The 23,797-nt window shown below is 41.2% G+C and overlaps 1 protein-coding gene across 2 annotated transcripts in view; it reads left to right on the top strand.

Moving 5' to 3' along the window:
* TOP1 (DNA topoisomerase I) overlaps nucleotides 1-22,771 on the top strand; it is a 90,811-nt gene extending 68,040 nt beyond the window's left edge. Inside the window, exons 15-22 of one of the 2 annotated variants that reach the window (XM_049870135.1) lie at nucleotides 9,097-9,240; nucleotides 10,047-10,232; nucleotides 11,209-11,277; nucleotides 11,817-11,931; nucleotides 13,381-13,508; nucleotides 16,566-16,660; nucleotides 16,895-17,044; nucleotides 18,737-22,771. In XM_049870135.1, coding sequence (XP_049726092.1) covers nucleotides 9,097-9,240; nucleotides 10,047-10,232; nucleotides 11,209-11,277; nucleotides 11,817-11,931; nucleotides 13,381-13,508; nucleotides 16,566-16,660; nucleotides 16,895-17,044; nucleotides 18,737-18,839 — 990 coding nt within the window. In that variant the 3' untranslated portion in view covers nucleotides 18,840-22,771. The remainder of the gene's footprint in view (nucleotides 1-9,096; nucleotides 9,241-10,046; nucleotides 10,233-11,208; nucleotides 11,278-11,816; nucleotides 11,932-13,380; nucleotides 13,509-16,565; nucleotides 16,661-16,894; nucleotides 17,045-18,736) is intronic. The other variant, XM_049870136.1, reaches the window with a different exon arrangement.
* Nucleotides 22,772-23,797: the final 1,026 nt, after the last annotated feature.

Raw genomic sequence — 23,797 nt, 5'->3', positions numbered from 1 at the left:
TCACATAAGTTGACATTTGATTCTCTTAACAACCATACCAGACATGTTCTAACGTCACCATTTTATTAATAAGGAAGTTTAGTCTCTGGGAGGCCAAAAAACCTGCTCGAGATTCAATAGTTAGTAAATAGCATAGGTTGGATTCTAACTTACATATCTTCAGCTTCTGGATGCCTTCCTATGACATCCTGCCGCCAAATTGAAAAATAAAATAAAATAAAAATATTTTATTCCTATGACATCCTGCTGCCGAATTGAGGCCAGCCTTAAATGCCATGCTAAGGAGGCTAGACCATTGTCTTAGTTATCTAGTGCTCCTATAACAGAAATACCACAAGTGGATGGCTTTAACAAAGAGAAGTTTATTCTCTCACAGTCCAGTAAGCTAGAAGTCCTAATTCAGGGCTTCGGCTCCAGGAGAAGGCCTTCTTCCCCTGTTATTTCTGGAGGACGGTCTTTGTCATCAGTCTTCCCTTGGTCTGGGAGCATCTCAGTGCAGGAACGTCAGGTCTGAAAGGTGCACTATGCTCCTTGCACTGCTTTCTTGGTGGTATGAGGTCCCCGTGTCGCTCTGCTCAGCTCTCCCTTTTATATCTCAAAAGAGATTGGCTTAAGACACTCTCTAATGTTGTAGGTCTCATCAGTGTAACTGCCACTGATCCATCTCCTTACATCATAGTGATAGGATTTACAACACATAGGAAAATCACATCAGATGACAAAATGGTAGACAGTCATACAGTAGTGGGAATCATAACCTGGCCAAGTTGACAGATATTTTGGAGGGACACAATTCAATCCATGACAGCTATGTTTTGCATTTGATGGAGAATCATTGGAAGGCTTTGAACCGAGGAATATCTTGAACATAACTACTTCAGCAAGATTTACAGGCATTGCACATAATTACAGATATCAGCTGTTATAAGTGCTATGAAGGAAGGTATAGGGTACCATTTGAAAATAAACCAGGGGACCTGGCCTGGCCTCTGGGGTTCAGGAACAGCCTCTCTGAGGAAGTAACATCTAAGATGAGATGTACAGGATGAGTAGGATTTACCCATGGAAGGAATGGGCGAGTCTATGTTCTAGACCCATACTCAAATCTATCTGAAGCCCGTGAGGTGAGAAGGAGCTTGGTAGTCGTGAGGAACTAAAAGAAGGAAAGTATGGTTGGAGTAGGAAACCCTGGTGGCGTAGTGGTTAAGTACTATGGCTGCTAACCAAAGGGTCAGCAGTTCAAATCCACCACCAGGCGCTCCTTGGAACTCTATGGGGCAGTTCTAGTCTGTCCTATAGGGTTGCTATGAGTCAGAATCGACTCGACGGCACTGAGTTTGGTTTTGGGTTTTTTGGATGGTTGGAGTACAATGAGCAAGAAAGAGACGTGAGAGGAGGCCAGATCTTCTGATCCCTTCTTTTAGAGATGTTACATTATCCTAAGTCCAATAAGAAGACCCTGAACTGGGTTTTAAAGAGGGGAGTAATACCAGGTTTGTGTTTAAGAAGCTTGTGGCATAATTGATCATTCTGACTGCAGCTCTGTGGAGACTGGATTGGACACAAACAAGTAGGGAGACCAAGAGGAGGCTGTTACAGGATTCCAGGCAAGAAGTGGTAATGACATAGACTAGGATGATTGTAATAGGGATGGAGAGAGGTTAACTGATTCCAAATATATGATGTATACTGTGTGCTCTTACAGGTGGAAATTAGAGTTGATTGCAGAAAAGTCTCTGAAGAGGGTTGAGGTCCTTATTAGATAGGCCAAGTGGATCATCTCAAGGGCAGAGAGCCAGCAGCCGGTTTTATTCCAGACGATATCCAAGAAACTCCTGTACATAGTAGGCATTTGCGAAGGTTTGTGTATGGCGACCTGGAAGTTACCCAGAGTTAGCCCCTGCCTGCAACTTTATACTCAGGACAAAGTGCCTGACTGTCGTCAACTGGTATGAGATCCCAAGAATACTCATGAAGATGGTTGTTGTTGTTAGTTGCCACCTAGGCGGCCCCCAACTCATGGTGACCCCATGCACAAAGGGATTGGGCCATTGTGACCCATAGGGTTTTCTTAAGTAGGTCACCAGGCCTTTCTTTCTTAGTCTAGTCTCTTAGTCTGGGAGCTCCCCTGAAACCTGTTGAGCATCATAACAGTATGCAGGCCTCCATTGCACTGTGTGGGCTGCACTGACCAGAAGCTGAACCCAGGTCTCCCTCTTGGAAGGAGAGAATTCTGCCACTGAACCACCGCTGCCTTCTTTGAAGGCGATTAAAGGCTTGGAAAGCAGTGTCTTTGCTGCAAAGAGAAATGTGATTTCTTCAGCTTTCTGCCAGTCCTCCCTCAGCTGTCTCCCACTGGGCAAAAGAGGACAGGGTTTGACAGAGCCACCTGGATGGACATTCACTCTTAAAAAGATAAAAGCTTAAGGGGTTTTATTTTCCTAATTAAATATTTCAAATATACAAGCCTATAGTATAATGAACACTCATATACCCATGCTCTGGCTTTGTTAAATCTTGGCATTGTTCATTTGTTTCATAAAAAATATTCTGACAGACACAGCTGATAATCCCCGAATACCGTTCTCCTCCTCCCCTGGAGATTATGATCATGAACTTGATGTTTTCGTTCTCATTTGTGTTTTTGTATTTTTATAGTATACTTATGTATATATAAAGTATATATAGTATTTGTTCTGCAAGTTTTAACTTTAAAGGCTGGGTTGTTGGGATCATTCTGCAGCTTGCTAATTTCATTGAGCTCTGTTTTGAGATTTTATTACCTTGACATACTTCTCATGTATTTGTTAAATAGTATCCTTTATAAATATAAAACATACCGATTCTGTTGTCTAGGGCCATTTAGGGGTATTTACAGTCTCACTGTAATAAACCGTGTTAGAATAAACACATTCTCCTTGTGCATATGGGTGTGAATTTCTCTTAAAGAGGCTTTATTAGATGTTTCTTAATTGTTCTTTCAAGTATGTAAACAAATTTACATCATCACCATTCACCAACAGTGTGTGAAAGTTTCTGTTTTTCCGTATCCATGCCAACATCTTTGAAGTTTTGTTTTTTTGCATTTGGATCTTTGATCCACGAAGAATATATTTTTGTATATGGTATGAGGTTGGGATTTAATACATTTTCTCCAAATGGATAACCGGTTGTCCCAGAAAAAATTAAGCGTATTACCACCTCTGTCATATGTCAAGTTTCTACATGTATGTCTGTTTCTAGGCTCTCTGTCCTGTGCGTTTATTTGTCTGTTTCTGCATCAGTAGCGTACTATCTTTATTACAGCTTTATAAAGTCTTAACTATTGATAAGACAGGTTTCCTTCATCTCTTCTTCAAAGTTGACTTTGACGATTCTTGGCCCTCTACTGTTTAATTTTAAGATACATTTGTAAATAATTTCCTCTCAGAGGTTTTACACATTTTTAAAAACTTTGAAAACCTTTCAGGTTTTTTTTTTTTTGCTGTTGTGAATGGGATTTTTTTTTTCCCACTGTAGGTTATTAGTAGAGTGGAAGTGCAGTTGATTTTTTAATGTTGATCTTATATCTGACAGCATTACTCAACTCTAAGTAACTCTGTCTTTTGCAGATTTCTACAAATAAAGGTAGTTTTAGTTCTTCATTTCCAGTTCTTAAACCACATTTCTTTTGCTTGTTTAACTTCTACTTTTTGTTTTTAAACACAACTATCTGTAAAACCTTTATCCTCACCCTAGTCAACAGCTGTAACAGTCAAATATTTGATTAATTTCTATACACATTGTTTCTTGTATCTTATTCCTTCCCTCTAGGTTTATTTTTCTTCTTGTTGAAGTATATACTCCTGACGTTTCTTTTCACGAGGCTCCATAGGCAGCAAACTCTCCCCCTTGCTTTCCTGAAAATGTGTTTATTGTCATGCTAACTCGTTATCTGTCTTTTCTCCAACAAAGAACATGTCTTTGTTATTGATGTTCTGCAGTTTCACTACCCTGTACCTAGGTATAGATTTATTTTTGTGGATGTTTATTCTAGAAAATTCTCATCCATTATTTCTTCCACAGCTTTAAGGCTGCCCGTTCCATTTTTTCTTGTAGAGTCATCTTAGATGAGTATTGGAGCTTTTCAATCTACAGATCATGTTTTTTTAAATTATATTTTCATAGTCTTTATTTCTTCAGGTCTGAGTTCATCATTGTCAGTGAGTTCTCTAGACCTAATTCCAATTGACCAATTTTAAAGTGTATCTAGTCTGAAGTTATCCCATTTCAATTATTATTTGTTTTGGGATTTCTAATTATTTTTTATATCTGTATCTACCAGATTTTAGTTCATTTTGCCTGTTTTGATTTTTAAATATTTTGTTATTTTTAGTGGATATTATCTTTTTTCTCTTGGCACATGCTAAACATACTTCTTCAAATGTCTTTGTCAGATTGTTTTATAAAATGTTATCGGAAGTGAATTCATGTACTAATTACTGTTTTGTTGGCAGTTTTTCTAAGCCATCTTTCTCGTGTCTTTTAGAATTTGTTTGTAAAACCTTTTGAGTGAAAGGTGGTTTTTATATAGTTTCTTGCCTGTTCCCCTTCCGTTTTCTTTTCCTCCTCTTTCCTTGCCATCCCTCTGCTTGTTCCTTGTTATAGAGAGAGTCTCCAAACCCAGCCTCAACCCAGCCTAACACAGACCCTGGCTCCAGGTGCCCTTTTTACATGGAACACTTTCATTGCTCTACGCTTGGAGGAAGAAAAAGCTGGTTAAAGCAGATTTTCACTGACTTACTCTAACCAGAAGTCTAAAAAGAATAAGTTTTTAGAGTAGAGTGTGAAGGGTGCTAATTGGTAGGTTTACTTCATGGAGGACTTCAGGTCTGATTTATGAGAGACCACCATGATGGAGCTTAGTTCTACATCTTTCTGCTCAGCCTTTGGAGATTTCTCCTGTCCCAAGATTGTTTTTCCTTGCTCTTGTATCTATATTTTACTTACTCACCTCTCCATGTAATTTTTTTCTTTCTCACTATTCTGTTTCCATCTCTGCTCCATCAAGAAATTTAACTCAAACCTGTGAATTGTGGATATTTGAGGAATTTTTAAAAAATTGGGTAGTCAGGGTTAAAAAAGAGCACAGCTAAAATATGCGCCTTTGATGTACCCTGTCCATGCCCCTTCCCAGAAACTTGGATTGGCCTACTTGCTGTCATTACACTGCTCCTAGCCTCAAAGATCATTGAAAAGATCAGGACTTTTGAGAGCCACAGTAACATGTACTCCAGGAACTGAGAAGATTGTCTTGGGCTCATTCACATCTTTCTATGCTCATCCTAGTTCCTGCTTTTCCTTCCAGGATTTCTTTTATGTAAACATTTTCTTGCAAGTGCTTCCATTTCCTTCCTCTCCAACCATGTATCTGGTGCCCAGAGGATTGGAAATAGCAGTGGAATGACAGTCTTCTGGAACCTGTGATTCCAACCAAGGAAGCTCTCTGATCCCAGATAAGCCATGAATCTGGTAGTTAACAAAAGGAAGTTTGGAAGCTTTACCCAACTTTGGAAGCTTTACCCAGTCTCATAACTTGGGAAAGTAGCCCTTAGAAAAAATAAAATTCTTCAAACCAGTTTAAACTTTATAAACAAAATTTACCATTGTGATTTTCTTTTAGATGAAGAGCTTCAGTGTCGAAGTTGACATCACATTGCATTTAATCTTTTTAAAATACTCTCAATGCCAAATACACACTTCTGTATTTTCTTTCATTAGAACCTATAATCCTAAAAGATTTCAAAGATATGTGTACCTACAGTCTTTTAAATGTAACTGCTTGGGGATTAAAGGGCTAGATGTGAAGAAAAATGTCTCTATAAAATTCATAGTCTTGGAAAGCTCTGATTTTGGTGCGTTTTATTAGCGAAAATAAGACCTAATTATTTTAAAAAAACAATTATATTCTGAGCCAGACTTCTTGGTATAAGATTCTAGAAGTTTTAAATCTGTTCATCAAGGATTATCATAGACCTAAACATTAAAGCTTCTAGAAGATGACATTGTAGAATATCTTCATGACCTTGAAGATGACATAGATTTCTTAGGACAGAAAGTGCTAACAATTGAGAAATGGGACTCAATAAAAATTTAAAACTTATATTCAACAAAAAACACTGTTAAAGTATAGTCTGGAAGAAAATATTTGCAGCAAGTACGTCTGATGGACTTGTATCCAGAATATACAAAGAACTCTTTATAACTCAGTGATAAAAAGACAAACATTCCTTATCAGAAAGGAAACAACAGACCTGAACAAACACTTGACGAAAGGAGATATAGAATTGGCCATACGTAAATAAGCACATAAGAGTGCTCGGCATCATTAATAATCATCAATAAAAAGCAGATTTAAACCACAATGAGATACTGATCCTAGTTCTATATGTTTGCCCAAGTAAAATGAAAACGTGTCCACAAAAGGACTTTACAAGAGTATTAGCAGCACTTCATTCATAAGATGGGTGTGTATGTAATTTCCAAAACCGATCAAACTGCACACTTAAATATGTATATTTGTATAACATAAAATCTTAAAATTGAAAATTTCTAATCAGAATGAAAGAGGAATCATTTCATTGGGGTTTAAAAAAGGGGGGGGAGATTATTGGGAGAAAATGTTCATACTGTGTATAGCTGACAGAGAACTTGCATCCAGAATGTATAAAGAGCTCTGCAAATCAGTTATAAAAAGACAACCGTATTTAAAAGTGAGCATGTGTGAAATTCTGGTTGGATTTTTTTCTGTGGACGTGGTATAGACAGATAGCCCAGTTGTGTCTTTTTTTTTTTTTTTTTAATGCAACATATGTTTGATGTTTAGAATGCCATTCACTCCCTCTTCTATGGGGTTCTAAACAATGACAGACTCATACGGGGTCACCAGGCTAGTGAGAAATAAAGAGCCCCTTAAGAATATTGCAAATGTCGTCATCTCCAATACAAATCTCTCAGAAAAACTGGATTAGAGAACAGGGTTTAGCCCACCTCCTTTTCTCCCACTTGCCACCCTGAGTCTATGTCCTGACCCTAAGTAACCCACTGCTGAATGAATAAACAGCTTGTATTAGAGAAATGATTATGGGCCCACCAGATTAAAAAAAAGTTGCTCGAAGAATGTCAGCCCTAACCAGTCAAATTAGATTTTTTTATTCATTATGGAGGGATCAGTGAGTTGAGGAAGAGGAGAGAGGGTTAAAAGCAACCCCGCCCCACCCCCTACAGTCAATACCTTGTTCTACTGAGATGATTTTGATAAAGACCTTTTCTAGAACGCCCAGACTCACCTTGTTTAGAAATAGTCTGAAAAAGCGTATCCAAGCATGGTGGCCCTCAATGGGAACTCTGTTCAGAGACTGAAAACAGCAGGGACAAGCATACTTCTGAAGGCCATCCCTTACCTGCTAGACTTGAACAAGACACTTCTACCTATCCCTACCCTATCCCAGTGTCCTTACTTAAGAGAATCAAACCTATGCAGTGGTATCCTCTGTGAATGACTTATTTGTTGGGTTTTTCTAAATTTTGTTTTCCTGAATCCTACCGTACATTTCAGTGGCATGATTAAGGAACTGAGCAAATGTTACCCTAGGGGATTGGCTTTGGTAGGCCTATGTGCACTGGAGTGATGGGCAAGAGCCTACTCCTGAGCTTGATGCTCTGCTGTTGGAAATGAACCTTTAGGGTCTGTTTTTTTCTGTGTATGTGTGTGTAGAAACAGTTGTCATGGAGATTTATTACTGATTTCGTACATGAGGACAGCTTGTATTACACCTTTTTTAATCTACCATCTTAAATGTCAAAATGTACTTTGAGAAATTTTCAGCTCCCCAATGTCAGAAATAAGGACTTAGATGTTTCTTCTGTATCCCCAACTTTTAAATCACCTCTGCACACGATAGTTACTGAACCTCTTGTTTTATAGCCAAACAAGTACATACAACTAGTACACACACAGTCCCGGGAGAGTGCTGATGACTCCTTAGCACACTCCATGTAAGCTTTAATTTCTGAACGTTAGTTTAGGTCTAGAAGTGGAAGACACTTTGTTCTGTGTATCCCACATTCCTGCATGTTCACAAGGCCAGTTAACTTGACCACAGTTCTTATGCCTCAGGGACCATGTGTCCGTGTCATAGGCAGGAACATGCTTACGTGGGTAGAGATCAATACCACCCTTATCTGTTGCTGGGTCGGGGAGGTAAGAGCAGAATTTCTCAGAGTCGTCAGTTCCTTCCCTGTGTTGTTCATGTTATGTAGTCTGTTTCGTACCTTGTCAACTCTTGCCTTAGAGCTTATTTCCATCCAGCGTGGTAGCACAGCTCTTCCTCTGGTGTCATTTAAATTGGATCTTTTCACACGCTTTTTAATAATTCTTCATTGGCTTTAGAATCACTTTTTAAACCTTCCACCAAAAGACCTAATGTTTAAAAAAAAAAAAAACATGCTTCCCAGAAACATTATTTTCCTCTATTTAATCAAGGCACATGTTTAAATGCAGAAGTTAGAAAATAGTGAATAATTACAGCTGTTCCTGGAATTCGTTGTATTTCTTCGTAATTACATGTTGTAGACTTTGGTTCTGTTTCTTTGACAGCTTGATTAAACTTTGAATGGTCATCTTGGATTTAATGGAATTGAGTCTTAGCAGAAAACTGCCGTTGGGTCATAGATTCGGCAGCAAGGCTGTGATGCTAATTGAGGAATGGCAATGTCGATAGACCCTTTGCATCTTAAAGATATTGTGTACCCTTTGTACCGACAAGAAAAGTCAGTTTTGGGGACATGCCATGTGGGCTTTTCCCAAGAACATAAAAATTTTTCAGAATGAAAGCCAGAGGCTTTATTAGCAGTTAGACAGGAGCCAGCATGCTTGACAGTTAAGTGGGACATTGTGAGTTCTCATTGGATTAAATGCCCCAAGCCTTCTCTTCGGTACTACTCTTTTTCTACCATGCTTCAGCTCAGGTTCCTTCGTTTGGTTCAAAGCTCTGAACTTGGATATTTTACTTCTGCGTCCCTTCAGCAATCCACCTTTGGGTTGGGTCTTTGCAGGGCGAGAAAGACTGGCAGAAATACGAGACTGCTCGGCGGCTGAAGAATTGTGTAGACAAGATCCGGAACCAATATCGAGAAGACTGGAAGTCCAAAGAGATGAAAGTACGGCAGAGAGCAGTAGCCCTGTACTTCATCGACAAGGTGGGAGCACCTTTCTCTTGGCATCAGCTAATGTGTAGAGCTCAACAAAGATGCGTTCATCCACTCTAGGCCTTCTACTAAGTACTGTAGAGACAGTGGCAGGTCACTGAACCTCTGGTCTAGTAAGAAAGAAATGGAGAGCCGTTCACAGTGTGTCTGCTCCTATCCTGAATACAGTCTGCCTGCTAGGAGGATCTGTGTGCGTGAATCTGCATGTGTCAGAAATACTGTTACATTTTCTAAAGCAGTAGCTTTCAAACTGTTTTTGACTGACCCACAATAAAACCTACTCCAAAAAAAAAAAAGAATGATTATAATTCACAAAATTAATTTGATAATAGATGACAACTACAGTTTGAAAAACAGTGCTCTGGAGGAAATCAGTTTCTTAGTACTCTTCAGAGGAAAATGGGTATATTTTAGCACAGATTCTGAATTGTCTCAAAATTAAACAGAATTTAGACTAGCCTTTTTGAGTCTGTTTACTGAGAGTAGAAACACTTCTTTATTTCCTGCTTTGTTTTTTTTGGTTTGTTTTTTGGCTTGTTTTTTTAGTATCTCTTTTTCCCCCATCCTCCTTTGAGAGAACAAAGTAGAGAAAAGGAGGCTTGTGTATGGCCGTGTCTCTCCACACCTCACCCCACAGGGGAGGAGGTGACATCGCAGAATCCACAGTTTCCAGACCTCGTAGGCCGGTGCGTTGTCCCGGAAGAGAAATGGGAGGCTTCTGTTTTGGGTTTCCTAGAGATCCTCTGAGATTCCAGTCTCTTCATTCACTTTTTTTTTTTCCTTCTCCTCCCTGGCAGCTTGCTCTGAGAGCAGGCAATGAGAAGGAGGAAGGAGAAACAGCAGACACTGTGGGTTGCTGCTCTCTTCGCGTGGAGCACATCAATCTACATCCAGAGTTGGATGGTCAGGAATACGTGGTAGAGTTTGACTTTCTTGGGAAGGACTCGATCAGATACTATAACAAGGTCCCCGTTGAAAAACGAGTAAGTTAATGTGTCCTGTGGTCCCTGATTATTTTTTCATTCAGTTGTTCATTCAACAAGCATTTGATGTTTTTTTTGTATGTTCTGCACTGTGCTGGGCACTAGAAAAAAAGGACTTTGAAAAAGAAGGAAGAGCTACTGCTTGGTGTCCGCGTACTTTCTTTTTGTCCTTGGCGTCCTCTGCTCTCTTCCTAGGAATGAGAGACTGTCTCCTGTAGCACTGGTCAACAGAGCATGCTGTAGAGAGCTGACCTTCAGAGCAAACTCGATGTCACAGTTAACCCAGCATACTGTTTTAATGATTTAACCACATCTCAGCATCTCCTGGTCATAGTGCACATTTATCACTTTTGCAGCTTTGCTCAACCTCTTCTCAACTCCTGACTGAGTGAAGATGTAGCCCTTTCGTACTCAGGTCTCTGAGCCTGTAGCTGCAGCTCCATAATCCCCCAACCTGATCTTCCCCAAAGTCCTGGACTTGACTCAGAGACCTACATAGTGCAGTGTCCCCATAACCCAGCTCATCCTCAGTCTGATGTTCAGTCAGTAATTAGGCTTTGCTGTGCTTCGGAAATGCTTCAGATTAAAGGGTGCTAAAGAAACCTGACAAGTATTAGATGTAATACCTGAGCCTAGGTTGGATCCTGTACTGAAGGTAAAGCATATCATTAGATCGTCTGACAAAATTGGAATATGGGTGGTAGATTAAAGTATGTCTTACTGTGAATTTATGAATCTAAGTACTATGGTTACGTAAAGGAAATTCTTAGGAAATAACACACTGAAATATTTAGGAGTAAAGGGCCATAGTATATGTAAGTTAGGCACAAATGGGTCAGAAAAAATAGTGATCACTGTGCACATACACAGATGTAGAGACAGTGAGTGAGCCACATGTGCTGTGCAGGTTATAAGTGTGAAATTATTCAAAGCAAAAGGTTTTAAATAATAATTAGGCTTTGTTTATTTCTTTTAGGTTTTTAAGAACCTACAACTATTTATGGAGAACAAGCAGCCTGAAGATGACCTTTTTGATAGACTCAATGTGCGTGAAGTACTCCTCTGGCTGGGAAGGGAGTGCCAGCGGGAACCTCACAAGCTCCCAAATAAGAGGGTGGCTTGGGGGTGACTTGAGCTCTCCCTTAAGCCTGGCCCCACCTTGTGGCATCCCGTACATTCTTCCTCCCTCAAGGCATACAGCAAATCCATGGCCAGGATTCGCTCAGAAGGAATGTCAGAGCTCCAAGGCAGGGGTAGACAGACCTTGCCTTTTATCCTCTACTGGCTTCTGCAGATGCCCAGCCACCTTTGCTAAAGACCCAAGACCTATCCCTGATGTCTTATCAGGGAAGGGCACATTAACTTTATTGCTTGCTTAAGATTTAAGCACTTCATAGGGAGGTATTGTACAACCCTGTAGTCTGAAATTTTTTACCCTCTCTTCCTAATTTCCCGCCAGCAGGAAATTAGGCAACGTTGTGACTGCACTGGCAGAAATGACTCCTAGGGTTTGCCAGAAAGGGCAGGGATGGTGTGGCTTTTACCCAAATCCCAATATCTTCTCTGCTGCTTTGTCTCCACCAGACTGGTATTCTAAATAAGCATCTTCAGGACCTCATGGAGGGCTTGACAGCCAAGGTGTTCCGTACATACAATGCCTCCATCACGCTACAGCAGCAGCTAAAAGAACTCACAGCCCGTAAGTACTCCTTGGCCAGACAGGGCTCACACCCCTACTAACAGTGTTTGATGTCCTTGCTTAGCTAAGTCCTAGATCAGTTCCACTTTCTCTCCGTAATCTTGTTTCCCTTTCCCCCCAAGACCTCTAGTAGAGAGCTAAGGTTTAGTTGTATAAACATAGGATCTGTGCTGTTTCCCCCACTCCCACCTCAGCTTCTAGGTTGATTTCACAAAATGCTGACAGGGATTTCGCATCTGCTCTGAAAATCCCTGCATTTTGTGTTTTGTATATACATTAACTGTAAAGTTCACGGGGTAAAGACGTAGTACTGTGATGTTCCGTTAAATTGGAGAGAGTGAGGTTGTCATGGTTACTAGAAAAATAAAGGTGCAAATCCTTTCCCTGGGGTTTCTGTCATTTTTTTTCCCCCCACGAGTAGGTAATATTCTTCTAAGGACTGCCTTACAGAAGGTATTGCTAAGATCCACAGACGTTTTTCCTGGAGCTCAAAACCGGAAAACCAAACTCATTGCCCTCGAGTTGATTCCTACTCACAGCAACCCTATAGGACATAGTAGAAGTGCCCTATAGGGTTTCCACGGAGCGGCTGGTGGATTCAAACTCCCAACCTTTTGGTTAGCAGCCAACCTCTTAACCACTGTGCCACCAGGGTTCCTAAAACCAAAACTTTGCCATTGAGTCGATTACGACTCATAGCAATCCTATAGGACAGACTAGAACTGCCCCATAGGGTTTCCAAGGGGCGACTGGTAAATTTGAACTGCTGACCTTTTGGTTAGCAGCCGAGCTCTTAACCATGGTGCCACCAGGGCTCCTGAAGCTCAGTCATTGCTAAGTTCTTCTGTTCTCTGCAAATGTGTCAAGTGGCCTTAGAGTGTGAGCCAGAAAACCCAGAGATGAGTATGTTGACGGTCAGTATTTTGGGTAGAATAAAGAGAGCCACAAAACTCAAGTAAAAAATTTTTAGATGACATTTGAATTTTTTCTTTTAAAAAATATACTGCCTTGTGGTTTAAAAATATGAAACTCATGGCCCATTGGTCTTGTCCTTCTCTACAGACTTGCTGTCCCAGTCCCACATTTTCTTCAGGCTTCATTGGGTGGTTAGGTGGGGAGGCAGGAGATGAGGCAAGCAGACAAACAGTCTGACCAGAACTCCCTGGGTGAGCAAGGTTTAGGTTTAGCTATACTACTGCTGAGACCCAGAATTCCTCTTGTAATGAAAATTTACCCAGGCTAAACTTACATATGAAATTTCTGCCGTCATTTTCTTATAACTCTGTTTATACTCAGATTTTGACCCTGTGCCTCAGAGGATATTTGAGTTGATCATGTGAGTGAGATCAGGGCCATTAAAATCATGGGGATAAAGCTCTAGGAGAAGACAAGTTGTGTGTGCTTTCTTGGTATACAAACTGACCCTCTTACTATTACCTTTCTTCACAGCGGATGAGAACATCCCAGCAAAGATCCTTTCTTATAACCGTGCCAATCGAGCTGTTGCAATTCTTTGTAACCATCAGAGGGCACCACCAAAAACCTTTGAGAAGTCCATGATGAACTTGCAGTCTAAGGTATCTTGGATCTGGGTGGTAGGGTAGCAAATGTCTGCTGTGGGTAGCTTATCTGAAAATGAGAGTTATTTATAATTCAGATCTTTGGGTTGGGAGATTAGGAGGCCATCTCTGGGTCTGTTTCAGGAGAAAGGTCCGTGCTGAAGATTAACAAGGGAATTGATAATAGCTGTTCCTGGTCAAGATGGCGAGTATCAGGATGGCCGTTGTTCAGAAAGTATTTATTTTACGAACAGAAATGTTCTACATTGGCCGCTTCCTATTTTGAAAACCTAAATCTGACGTTACCCTCTTTGAAAGATTGCTAATTACTATGTTTATACATGAGGAAATAGATACAAAGAATCTTCTTCACAATTTCTTGCTACAGCCCAAAAATACGACTGTTCCCAAATTAGATTATTTCAAATTGAAAAGATAATGAAATAATATTTAAAGAATTTTGGAAAATAATGTCCCCCATAATCCTAGCACAAATATTTTTATTTTGACACATCCAATATGAATCATTGTTACATAGTTGATCATCAGACATCTGTTGAATACTTGACTGTGCCAGAGTTGCTGCCCTACTAGAGAAAGAGATTGACACGGAAACCAGTGGATGCCGTTCCTCCTCTGTGTGCCTCTCTCCTCCCTCCTACTCTGTGCCTGGTACTGAGCGTTTAAGCCACAAGGCACTTAACGTTTGATGATGAGCACTTCTGTGTTAGTAACGGCTAGGTATCAGCACCCATCTGTCAGTTGGTCGTATTGCTCTGATGCTGGAAGTTAAGCCGCCAGTATTTCAGATGCCAGTAGGGTCACCCATGGGGAACCTGTTTCAGCGGAGTTTGCAGACTAAGACAGACTAGAAAAAAAGGCCTAGTGATTTACTTGGAAAATTAGCCAAGGAAAGCCTTATAGATATCAACAGAATATTGTATGATATAGTGCTGAAAGATGAGCCCCCTAGTTTGGAAGGCAAGTCCGTGGTATAGTAATGGATGTAATTCTTTATTAACTTCATAAATCAGATTTTGAGGTGGGTGTAATTACTATAAATTTCAAGACAGTAATTAATATAAATGATATTTTAAGTTTTCTGCAACAGTTGCAATATGCCATGAAAATATGATTTCTTTTGGTAATAAAGTACTACTGATACACTATGGTTTGTTACCTACATTCATAATTAAAGAAGAAATGCTAAATTTTAATTAGAGGTTAGCGAAATTACAAATATGGTATCTTTAATCCAAGCCCACAGAATACTATATTTGGACAACTGGAGTGTAAAAATGCTATAGAGCAAGACATAAATTTTCAGGTTGCAAATTCTGTTGAGATTTCCTCAAGATAAATACCCAGGAGTAGGACATCTGGGTCAGAAGGCATACGCAATCTATGGTTTATACTGTAGGTGCCACCTAGCTTTCTTGAAGGGATGTCCATGTTCGCAGTGAATGAATATATCTTCTCTTGAATCCTTGGACTATGGTTGTCAGGCGAAGAACTTTCCAGATCACCCATCCTAGCGGCTCTACTTGCTCCGTTCTGCTAAAATGGTGGTCATCTGGTTTTGTTTACTGTCTTCATTTTGTCATTCCAAGCCCGAAATAAACTCATGAATATTCAGGTGGTGTTTACCTAATTCTGGAGACCCTTCCCTGGAGCATGAGGAGGTCTTTTGTTGGTCTCACTCTGGAACCACTGTTTGGGCAGCCCAGGCTGCCTGCCAGACGAGCCCTCCAAACCTCGGAACCATCCCCTGTGTGCCCACAAAGCAAACACACGCCCCCGTTTGCCAAGTGAATCAATGGAGTCTTTGACACTTTGAGAGAATTTGAGTAGCGTTGCAAATTTAGCATTCGCAGAAATGGTTAAAAGATTCTGGTTTGCTGCATTTCTGGCCCTAAAAGAATCTGGCTTGGGGTGTCTGTGATGCATTTATGTATAGAATCAGTTCCCTTAGTTTGGCTTTAGACAGCATAGATGTTGGAAGTAAGCCATTCATAGTGAAATGTATTTAATGATTCTTTCACAATAGTGCCCTCTGTTTTTAGTCTCTGGCTGTATGAGTATATATAATAGATGACTCTAGGCTCAGTGAACAATTGCCCAAAGTGTGTGAGTCAGGCACGTATGTACTCTGCAGAGGTTCCCTTGACCTCACAGGTCAGCAGGTGATACCAGGTATGGGGCTCTCCTGCCCCCAGCAGAGTGAGCTCACAGGCTTGGATACTCATTGCTGTCTGAACAGGACTGTCAGGTTCTTCAGAGATGCTTCAAGGGTTCTAACAAGCAACAAAAGGCAAAACTGCCATTGTCTCTTCCTTTATAGATGGGGACTCCACAAGATTTCATCTGGAAATGAAAATGTTTTCATACCTCTGTTCTTGAGTCGTAACTACTCTAATTTACTTCCCACCTCAGATCTCTTTCCTTTTTAAAACAGAATGACAAAGTTGGGTCATGCCATGTATTGGTTTGGAACAAACTGGTTGAGCTGTTTGGATACCTGGGTCCCTTTTTTAATTGCCATTTTTTGGTCCATTGAATATTCTTGTCACTGCATCTTTTTTTTCTTGAAAAGCTGGCAACTCCTTACCAGGACACTGGCAGAATCTGGGCAGAGAGCCCAGGCTTGCTCAGTAGATGCAAGGATCCTGTCTCAGGCTTCATAAAGAGTATCTCCTACAGTATTCTTAAAATGAAGGCTAAAACCTAGCACAGGATCCATTTGATAAACAGCTCTTATCTACAGCCCTCCCAAGGTGTCGAAAACCAAAGTATTCTCTGATTGAAAGATTAGAATCCAGATTCCCAGTCCCAGGAAGGTCTTTTCCCTGAGCCTAAAGAGGCTCCTGCCCTGTGGAACCCTCATTTGTTGAAGGCTCACTGAAAAATGTAGACAAATACCAGTCAGCATGTACCCGCTTTGCCTTCATGAAGCCACACCTTGGTGTTTTAGGCTGGCTGGTGGAGACTACTTTCCGTCTTTTGTGACAGAGCCCTTTTCTTTTCTCTCTTGGTGCGTTTTGCTTCTGATTCTTATTGCTGTTCTTTCCCACACAGATTGATGCCAAAAAGGAACAACTGGCAGATGCCCGGAGAGACCTGAAAAGTGCTAAGGCCGATGCCAAGGTCATGAAAGATGCAAAGACCAAGAAGTATGTACCTGGTATTGTGCGAAGCTGGGAGTTGGTCGAATGAGAAAAGTGGATGACACCAGTCAAAGTCCCTGAGACCCCAGCTTTTCTGGGGTTTCCACGCGATGTCTTCTGAAAATCTCTCTACTTGGGGCTTTTATACCTTTGCTTCCCAGAATTGACGGGTTAGGGTTGTAGTGTGTTCTGGTGCAGAGGACAGGCCTGGTTCTTGATGACTTTTTGCCATTTTTCCAGGGTGGTAGAGTCAAAGAAAAAGGCTGTGCAGAGACTGGAGGAGCAGTTGATGAAGCTGGAAGTTCAGGCCACAGACCGAGAGGAGAATAAACAAATTGCCTTGGGAACCTCCAAACTCAATTATCTGGACCCTCGGATCTCAGTGGCTTGGTGAGCAATGAGCCCTTGCTGCTAGCTCAAGAAAGATAGGGGGGGCTTCTGAGAACATTGTTCACCTTCACATGCCATTCCTACGCCTCGTACTTTTAGTCCTCTGTGGAAACCTCTGGCTTCTGCTGTGCCAGATCGTTGTCTACACATACATCAGAACATCCTGGATAAGTTACTGTTAGGTTACCTTTGAGTGTGTTTATGTTCTATTTATAAGAGGCAGGCGCCTTTTAGAACTTTGGGACAAGAATAGAAAACTCTTAGCCCTTACTAAAAGGAACAAATATATGCATTTTTTTTTTTTTTAATAATATTTTATTGTGTTTCAGGTGAGTGTTCACACAGCAAATTAGGTTCCCCTTTAACAATTTTGGAAACCCTGGTGGCATAGTGGTTAAGTGCTACGGCTGCGAACGAACCAAAGGGCCGGCAGTTTGAATCTGCCAGGCGCTCCTTGGAAACCCCACGGGGCAGGTCTACTCTGTCCTGTAGGGTCGCTATGAGTCGGAATTGACTCGACGGCTCTGGGTTTGGTTTTTGCTTTTTAACAGTTTTTATACAGATTGTTCTGTGCCATTGGTTACAGTTTTTTTTAATGTGTCAGCATTCTTATTACTTCCATTCTGTTTGTTCTCTTTCCATTGATATAGCTTCCCTTCCCTTCCTTGCCTCCTCATCTTTTCTTTTGGGTAACAATTGACTGGTCTCTGGAACAAATATTTTTAAAATTTACGCATTATTTATGCAGTGAATGAATATATCTCCTCTTGAATCCTTGGACCATGGTTGCCAGGCAAAGAACTTTCCAGATCACCCATCCTAGCGGCTCCACTTGCTCTGTTCTGCTAAAATGGTGGTCATCTGGTTTTGTTTACTGTCTTCATTTTGTCATTCCAAGCCCGAAATAAACTCGTGAATATTCAGGTGGTGTATGTGGTGGGTGTATATAGAGGGGCTTCTGAGAGCATCTTTCACTTTTCACTAAAGTTTTTACAAATGAAAGAAGAAAGGTAGGAATAAGAGAGAAAAAAAAAAAAAAGAAAATACACATTTGACGGATCTACACAAAGAGAGACAGAGGGATCTTTTTTTACAAAGGCAGATAATGTTTCTCTCTGTTGCTTGCTTGTTCGCACGCTGTCTTACAGTCATGTAATAACATCCAGAAAAAGTGGCTTTCTGGAAAATATTCAGTTGGGGTGTTGAATTCTTTGCGTAGATGGAGGCATCATCTCCTATGGCACCTGCCCGTCTGGGCCAGAGGATCCACCCAGTTCTTGTACCCTGTTTATTTGCTCATGTGTGGTAGTAGAGGTTTAGTTAGCTCTTGAGAGGCAGTGGCAGTGGTTGAGAGTATGGACTCTGGAGCCAGACTACTTGAGTTTGAATTTCAGCTCCATCACCCTCTAGCTGCATTAAGACTATAAGCTAATTACTTACCCTCTCTGCCTTAGTTTTCTCATCTATACAATGAGCATAATAGTAGTACCTTCCTCAGAGGGTCGTTTTCACGATTAAATGAATTAATCATATAAAGCCTTCACAACATGTCTAGTGTGTGGTTAAGCTGCTCTTGGGCTCCCTCACCAGACTGATGGAAAGGAGAAGGCAGCCCACCTGCGTTTAGGCCCCAGGTCTGGGCCATTCCTGTCTGGGTCACACTAATCACCCTTCTTTCTCCTTTGCTTGCAGGTGCAAGAAATGGGGGGTCCCGATTGAGAAAATTTACAACAAAACCCAGCGGGAGAAGTTTGCCTGGGCCATCGACATGGCTGATGAGGACTTCGAGTTTTAGCCGGTCTCAAGGGGCAGGGTTCTCTGATAAGGAACAGTGTGGTTTGGGGAAGATGGATAAACTGTGAGCCTCGCTTGCCGTCGCACATGAGGGAGAGAGGCAGCAAGTCTTAACAAACCAACATCTTTGCGAAAAGATAAACCTGGAGATATTATAAGGGAGAGCTGAGCCAGTTGTCCTATGGACAACTTATTTAAAAATATTTCAGATATCAAAATTCTAGCTGTATGATTTGTTTTGAATTTTGTTTTTATTTTCAAGAGGGCAAGTGGATGGGAATTTGTCAGAGTTCTGCCAGGCAAATTCACTGTTTCACTGAAACGTTTGGATTCTCTTAGCTACTGTATACGAAGTCCGATTATATTGGTGCGTTTTTACAGTTAGGGTTTTGCAATAACTTCTATATTTTAATAGAAATGAATTCCTAAACTCCCTCCCCTCTCCCCATTTCAGGAATTTAAAATTAAGTAGAACAAAAACCCAGCGCACCTGTTAGAGTCGTCACTATCTATCGTCATGGGAACCAATTTTCATTAAACTTGAAGCAGTTGTGACATCGGCAGTGTTTTGGTTCAGACACCTGTTCACAGAAAAGCATGATGGGAAAATATTTCCTGACTTGTGTGTTCCTTTTTAAATGTGAATTTTTATTTCTTTTTAATTATTTTAAAATATTTAAACCTTTTTCTTGATCTTAAAGATCGTGTGGATTGGGGTCGGGAGGGATGAGGGGCGAGTGAGTCTGAGGATAATGAAATAATCGGTGACCGAATCCATTTTCCCATCATCCTTTGTTCTGAGCATTCTCTGTACCCTTTAAGGTATCCCTCTTTTTCTTTTTAAACCCCAGTCTTTCACTTGAAAGATTTTATTGTATAAAAAGCTTCACAGGTCATTAAATTTAGAGGAAAATGAGTATTTGGTCCAAAAAAGGAAAAATAATCAAGATTTCCGGGCTTTTATTTTTTCTTTTGTAATTGTGTAAAAAAATGGGGGAAAAAAACATAAAAAGCAGAATTTTAATGTGAAGACATTTTTTGCTATAATCATTAGTTTTAGAGGCATTGTTAGTTTAGCGTGTGTGCAGAGTCCATTTCCCACATCTTTCCTCAAGTATCTTCTATTTTTATCATGAATTCCCTTTTAATCAACTGTAGGTTATTTAAAATAAATTCCTACAACTTAACGGAAACTTAGTGCCTGCCTCTTTGTTACCCAGGGCTCCAGGCAAGCGTAGGAACCCTGGGGCTGGGCTTGGGATGTGGTCTGACCACTCAGGTCTCAGGGGCGGGTCCCTCCCCTGAGGCTGGCCCTAGCCTGGCAGGTGGTTAATCTGTCCTGCTGCTGTGGGTATGGCTCAAAAGGGGATCCAAAGTCCACATCCCTAGCTAGAGGCAGGCCCAGGAAGTAAGGGGGGGTGCAGAAAATCCACAGGAACAGGTGGGTTACAAGAATTGTATCTGAAGCTGAGTATGGGTAATGTGTGTTGAACAAGATGAAGCAAGTGTATTTGAGAGGCAGTTTTTTTTTTCCATGTGTGCTGCCCAGAAGCAGAATAAAGGAGCTTCTTTGGGTTTGCTTATGTGGCTAAGCTTACAGTCAGAATGGGAGGAATTAAGGGCACCAAGCTAATTAGAGCACCATCCCAGAAGCCCTCTCCCAGGTGGAATGTAGACTTTTCCTTGCACTGATTGGTTCAAAGAGGGAGGCAAGTCCCTGTGACTACTTGCCAGTGCTCCATGTCCCTTTGAAAATCGTTCTTCCTCATCCTATGTTATAGGAAAGTCTGGAATTCAGAATACAGGGTGAGGTCTCCAGGTTAAATGGAACAAGGAGGCCAGCGTGGTCAGAATGGGTGGCTTAGCAGAAAGGCAGGCCCTCTGGCTTGATAGCATGCGCAGGTATGTTTAGGGATGAGAGCTATCTCCTTGGGTGGTCTCTGATCTCTTTGGGACTGGGGTCTGGATAGACTGGTGTTGGGCCCACTGTAAAGAATCCTGGAGGTCCTTCTTGGTAGCTTGTATTTTATTGGCCAGTGAGGGAGGCAGCAGTCACCTCAGGGAATAAAGGTGGTTGAATAGTCATCACTGTTAGGGAGCAAGAGGATTACAACCAGGTGCTTTTTAAATTCTGTGGTGTTGAGATAGCTGGACCATTGCATGTAAGGAATAGCAACAGAGAGGCTCTTCTGGTTCTAGTCAGTGTACTTCATGACTAGTGGGTGGATGAGTAGCGAGAAAGTAGACCTCAGATTTGGGACTTGAGCAGGACCTGCCAAAACTAGGAGACAAATCTTGTTCTACAACTGTAAATCGGGTATAAGAAACCTTGTAGACAAGTTTCTTTCTGATGAGCAGGAAGGTAGCGCCTATCTTTCCTTGAAAGAGCCTCCCTGCAAGTCTTTTGAGGGCAGGTGCTGTGCAACTTCATGCATCCTGGGCAGTGTGTGCAGGCCTGGAAGAGCAAAGCCAGAAAACGGGAAACTGATCTGGCCACTGGGGGTCAGGGAAGAGACTGGACAGGGAGTTGGAGGCCCGGCGCAAAGGGCCTTGAAGGATGCTCGAACCTTCGGTCACAAGAGTAAACTCACCAGTTGCCTATTCATCCAGTAGGTCTGTTCCTTCCTCTTAACTTGGAGCCATGTTCTAAGTACAGAAACCCATAGAGGAGAAGCAGTTGCCATGTGCAGGGTCTGAGAAACTCCCTCGCATCAGGCCCTTGTGTGTGGCTGAGTCCAGCTGTAGGCAAAGGGAGATAGGGGAATCATCTATAAGAAATGAGCTTCCACATGCCACCCAAGCCAGATGTCAGGGGCATACTTGGCTTCCCTCTCTCCCTCAGCCCCCACATCTGGTTAGCACGTCCTGTCTCTTCTTGCCAAAAGCTGTCAAATCTTAGACTTCTGCCATATAAAAAGTGAAACCATTTTCAGCCACCACCCGTCTCTCTCCTTTTCACAAGCAAGCACCTGGAATAGGTCATCTACACTCACCTTGCTGGCTTCACCACCTGGTCATCCCACCAGCGTCTGTCCCACCTGTCCCAGTTTCCTGACCCACTGCCAGTGACCTCGTAGGGACCAAACCAATGAATAGGCTCTTCATTCTACATCTTTACTTAAGCGCTTTGTGATAATGGACACTGCTGACCACTTTTTTTTTAAACAGCTTTTCTTGGGGTGTATTTTACATACGAAATTCACCCATTTCAAGTGGACAGTGGTTTTTTAGTAACTTCACTGAATGGTGCAGCTGTCACCAAAATCAGCTTCAGAGCGTTTCCGTCCCCTGCAGTTAGACCCCTCATGCCTATTTACAGTCAGTCCCCTTCCCCACCCCCAGCCTCCACTTTCTGTCTCTGTAAATGTGCCTTTTCTGGACAAAAAAAAATAAACCTGTTGCTGTCAAGTCGATTCCAACTCGCAGTGCCCACAGGACAGAGCAGAACTGCCTCATAGGGTTTCCACGGAGCAGCTGGTGGATTTGAACTGCCAGGCTTTGGGTTAGCAGCTGAGCTTTTAACCTCTGCACCACCAGGGCTCCATCTTTTCTGGATAGTTTCATATAAGTGGAATCATAGAATATGTGACTACTCTGTTCTAAAACGCCTCTCTCTGGCTTCCATGATGCCACCCTCTCCTAGTTTTACTCCTAGGTCCCCATCGGCTGTTCCTTCTCAGTCACCTTCTTTGTCAGTTCCTTAAATGTTATATTCCAGTCCTTACAAAGCCCCTCACTTGATGGGCACTCTCTCAACTTGTTTTGAACCAAAAAGTTTTTGTTTTTTAAAAAACATTACCCTGAAATGACCTCAGTTCAGGCTAGTTTTGGACATTTATAAGTAAATCCCCTGACACGATAAACAAAAAGGCAAAGAAATTTAACACAGACTTGATTATTTCTCACAATCCCAAATATTATGTATAAACAAGCTTTTTAAAGATCACTTTAAATTGCAAACCAGTGTTGGGTTTTTTGGTTTTAACTTTTAGGTTTGATAATAGTACTATAGTTATTTATTTATTTATTTTTAAAGAATCCTGGTCCTTTAGAAAAACACTGAAACATCTATGGATAACGTATTTGAGGTGTCTTTCAAAATAACCTGGGAGGCGTTAGTGAATAGAGCTTGACATGAACCAAGAGTGGCCATGAGTTCATAACTGTTGAAGCTGAGTGATGATTACCTGGAAGTTCGCTGTGCTCACTGTACTCGCCTGTCCATGCTCAATACATTTGAAATGTTTATAATACTGTTTCAAGCAATACAGTAAGTGGTTATTATGAAGGTCGTTAATATCTGTGGAGGGGGGTCTGTTTTAAGGTTATACAAAAACGTAATTATGCTTAGGTCAAAATTTCCAGTCATTGCATCGCATACTGACTCAAAAGTACTCTCTGCAGCAACATGAGTGAATCTCCAGAAATGCCAAATGCAGACACAAGTTCGAGCTCTATGGTTCCATCTATATGAAATTTCAGAACAGGCAAAACTATTCTGTGATGACAGAAAGTAGATTAATGGTTGCTGAAGGGGCATAGGGAACTTTTCGGAGTGATAGAAATGTCCTATAGCATTAGGTGGACATGTACATTTGTTAAAACTCATCGAACTTCGCACTTGAAATGGTACATTTTATTGAGGGAAAAATTACTCCCCAATAAAGTTGATGTGTCAAAAGTGCTGTCTCAAAAGGCAGTGAAGGTGCTGTGTTTTGAGAAATTAGCCAACACGAAATGTGGCTCTAATGGCAACAAATGCATAGAAATCAAAGATTCATGTAGACTTTGAGTGCAGTAATTACTAGAAATATGAGAGTGGGAAAAGGAAACATTTCTAAATTGTTTTAAATAATAATTTTAAAATACATATGTGTAACTAGATACATTGTTACATGTGGACATGCGAACGCATCTCTAAAAATGTTACATATTCTTGGCAAAAAAAAAAAAACTGGG

The sequence above is a fragment of the Elephas maximus genome, chromosome 25, assembly GCF_024166365.1.
Source record: "Elephas maximus indicus isolate mEleMax1 chromosome 25, mEleMax1 primary haplotype, whole genome shotgun sequence".
Lineage (NCBI taxonomy): Eukaryota > Metazoa > Chordata > Mammalia > Proboscidea > Elephantidae > Elephas > Elephas maximus.
Note: the sequence above shows the minus strand (reverse complement) of the source record. Positions and strands in the feature narration are given on the sequence as shown.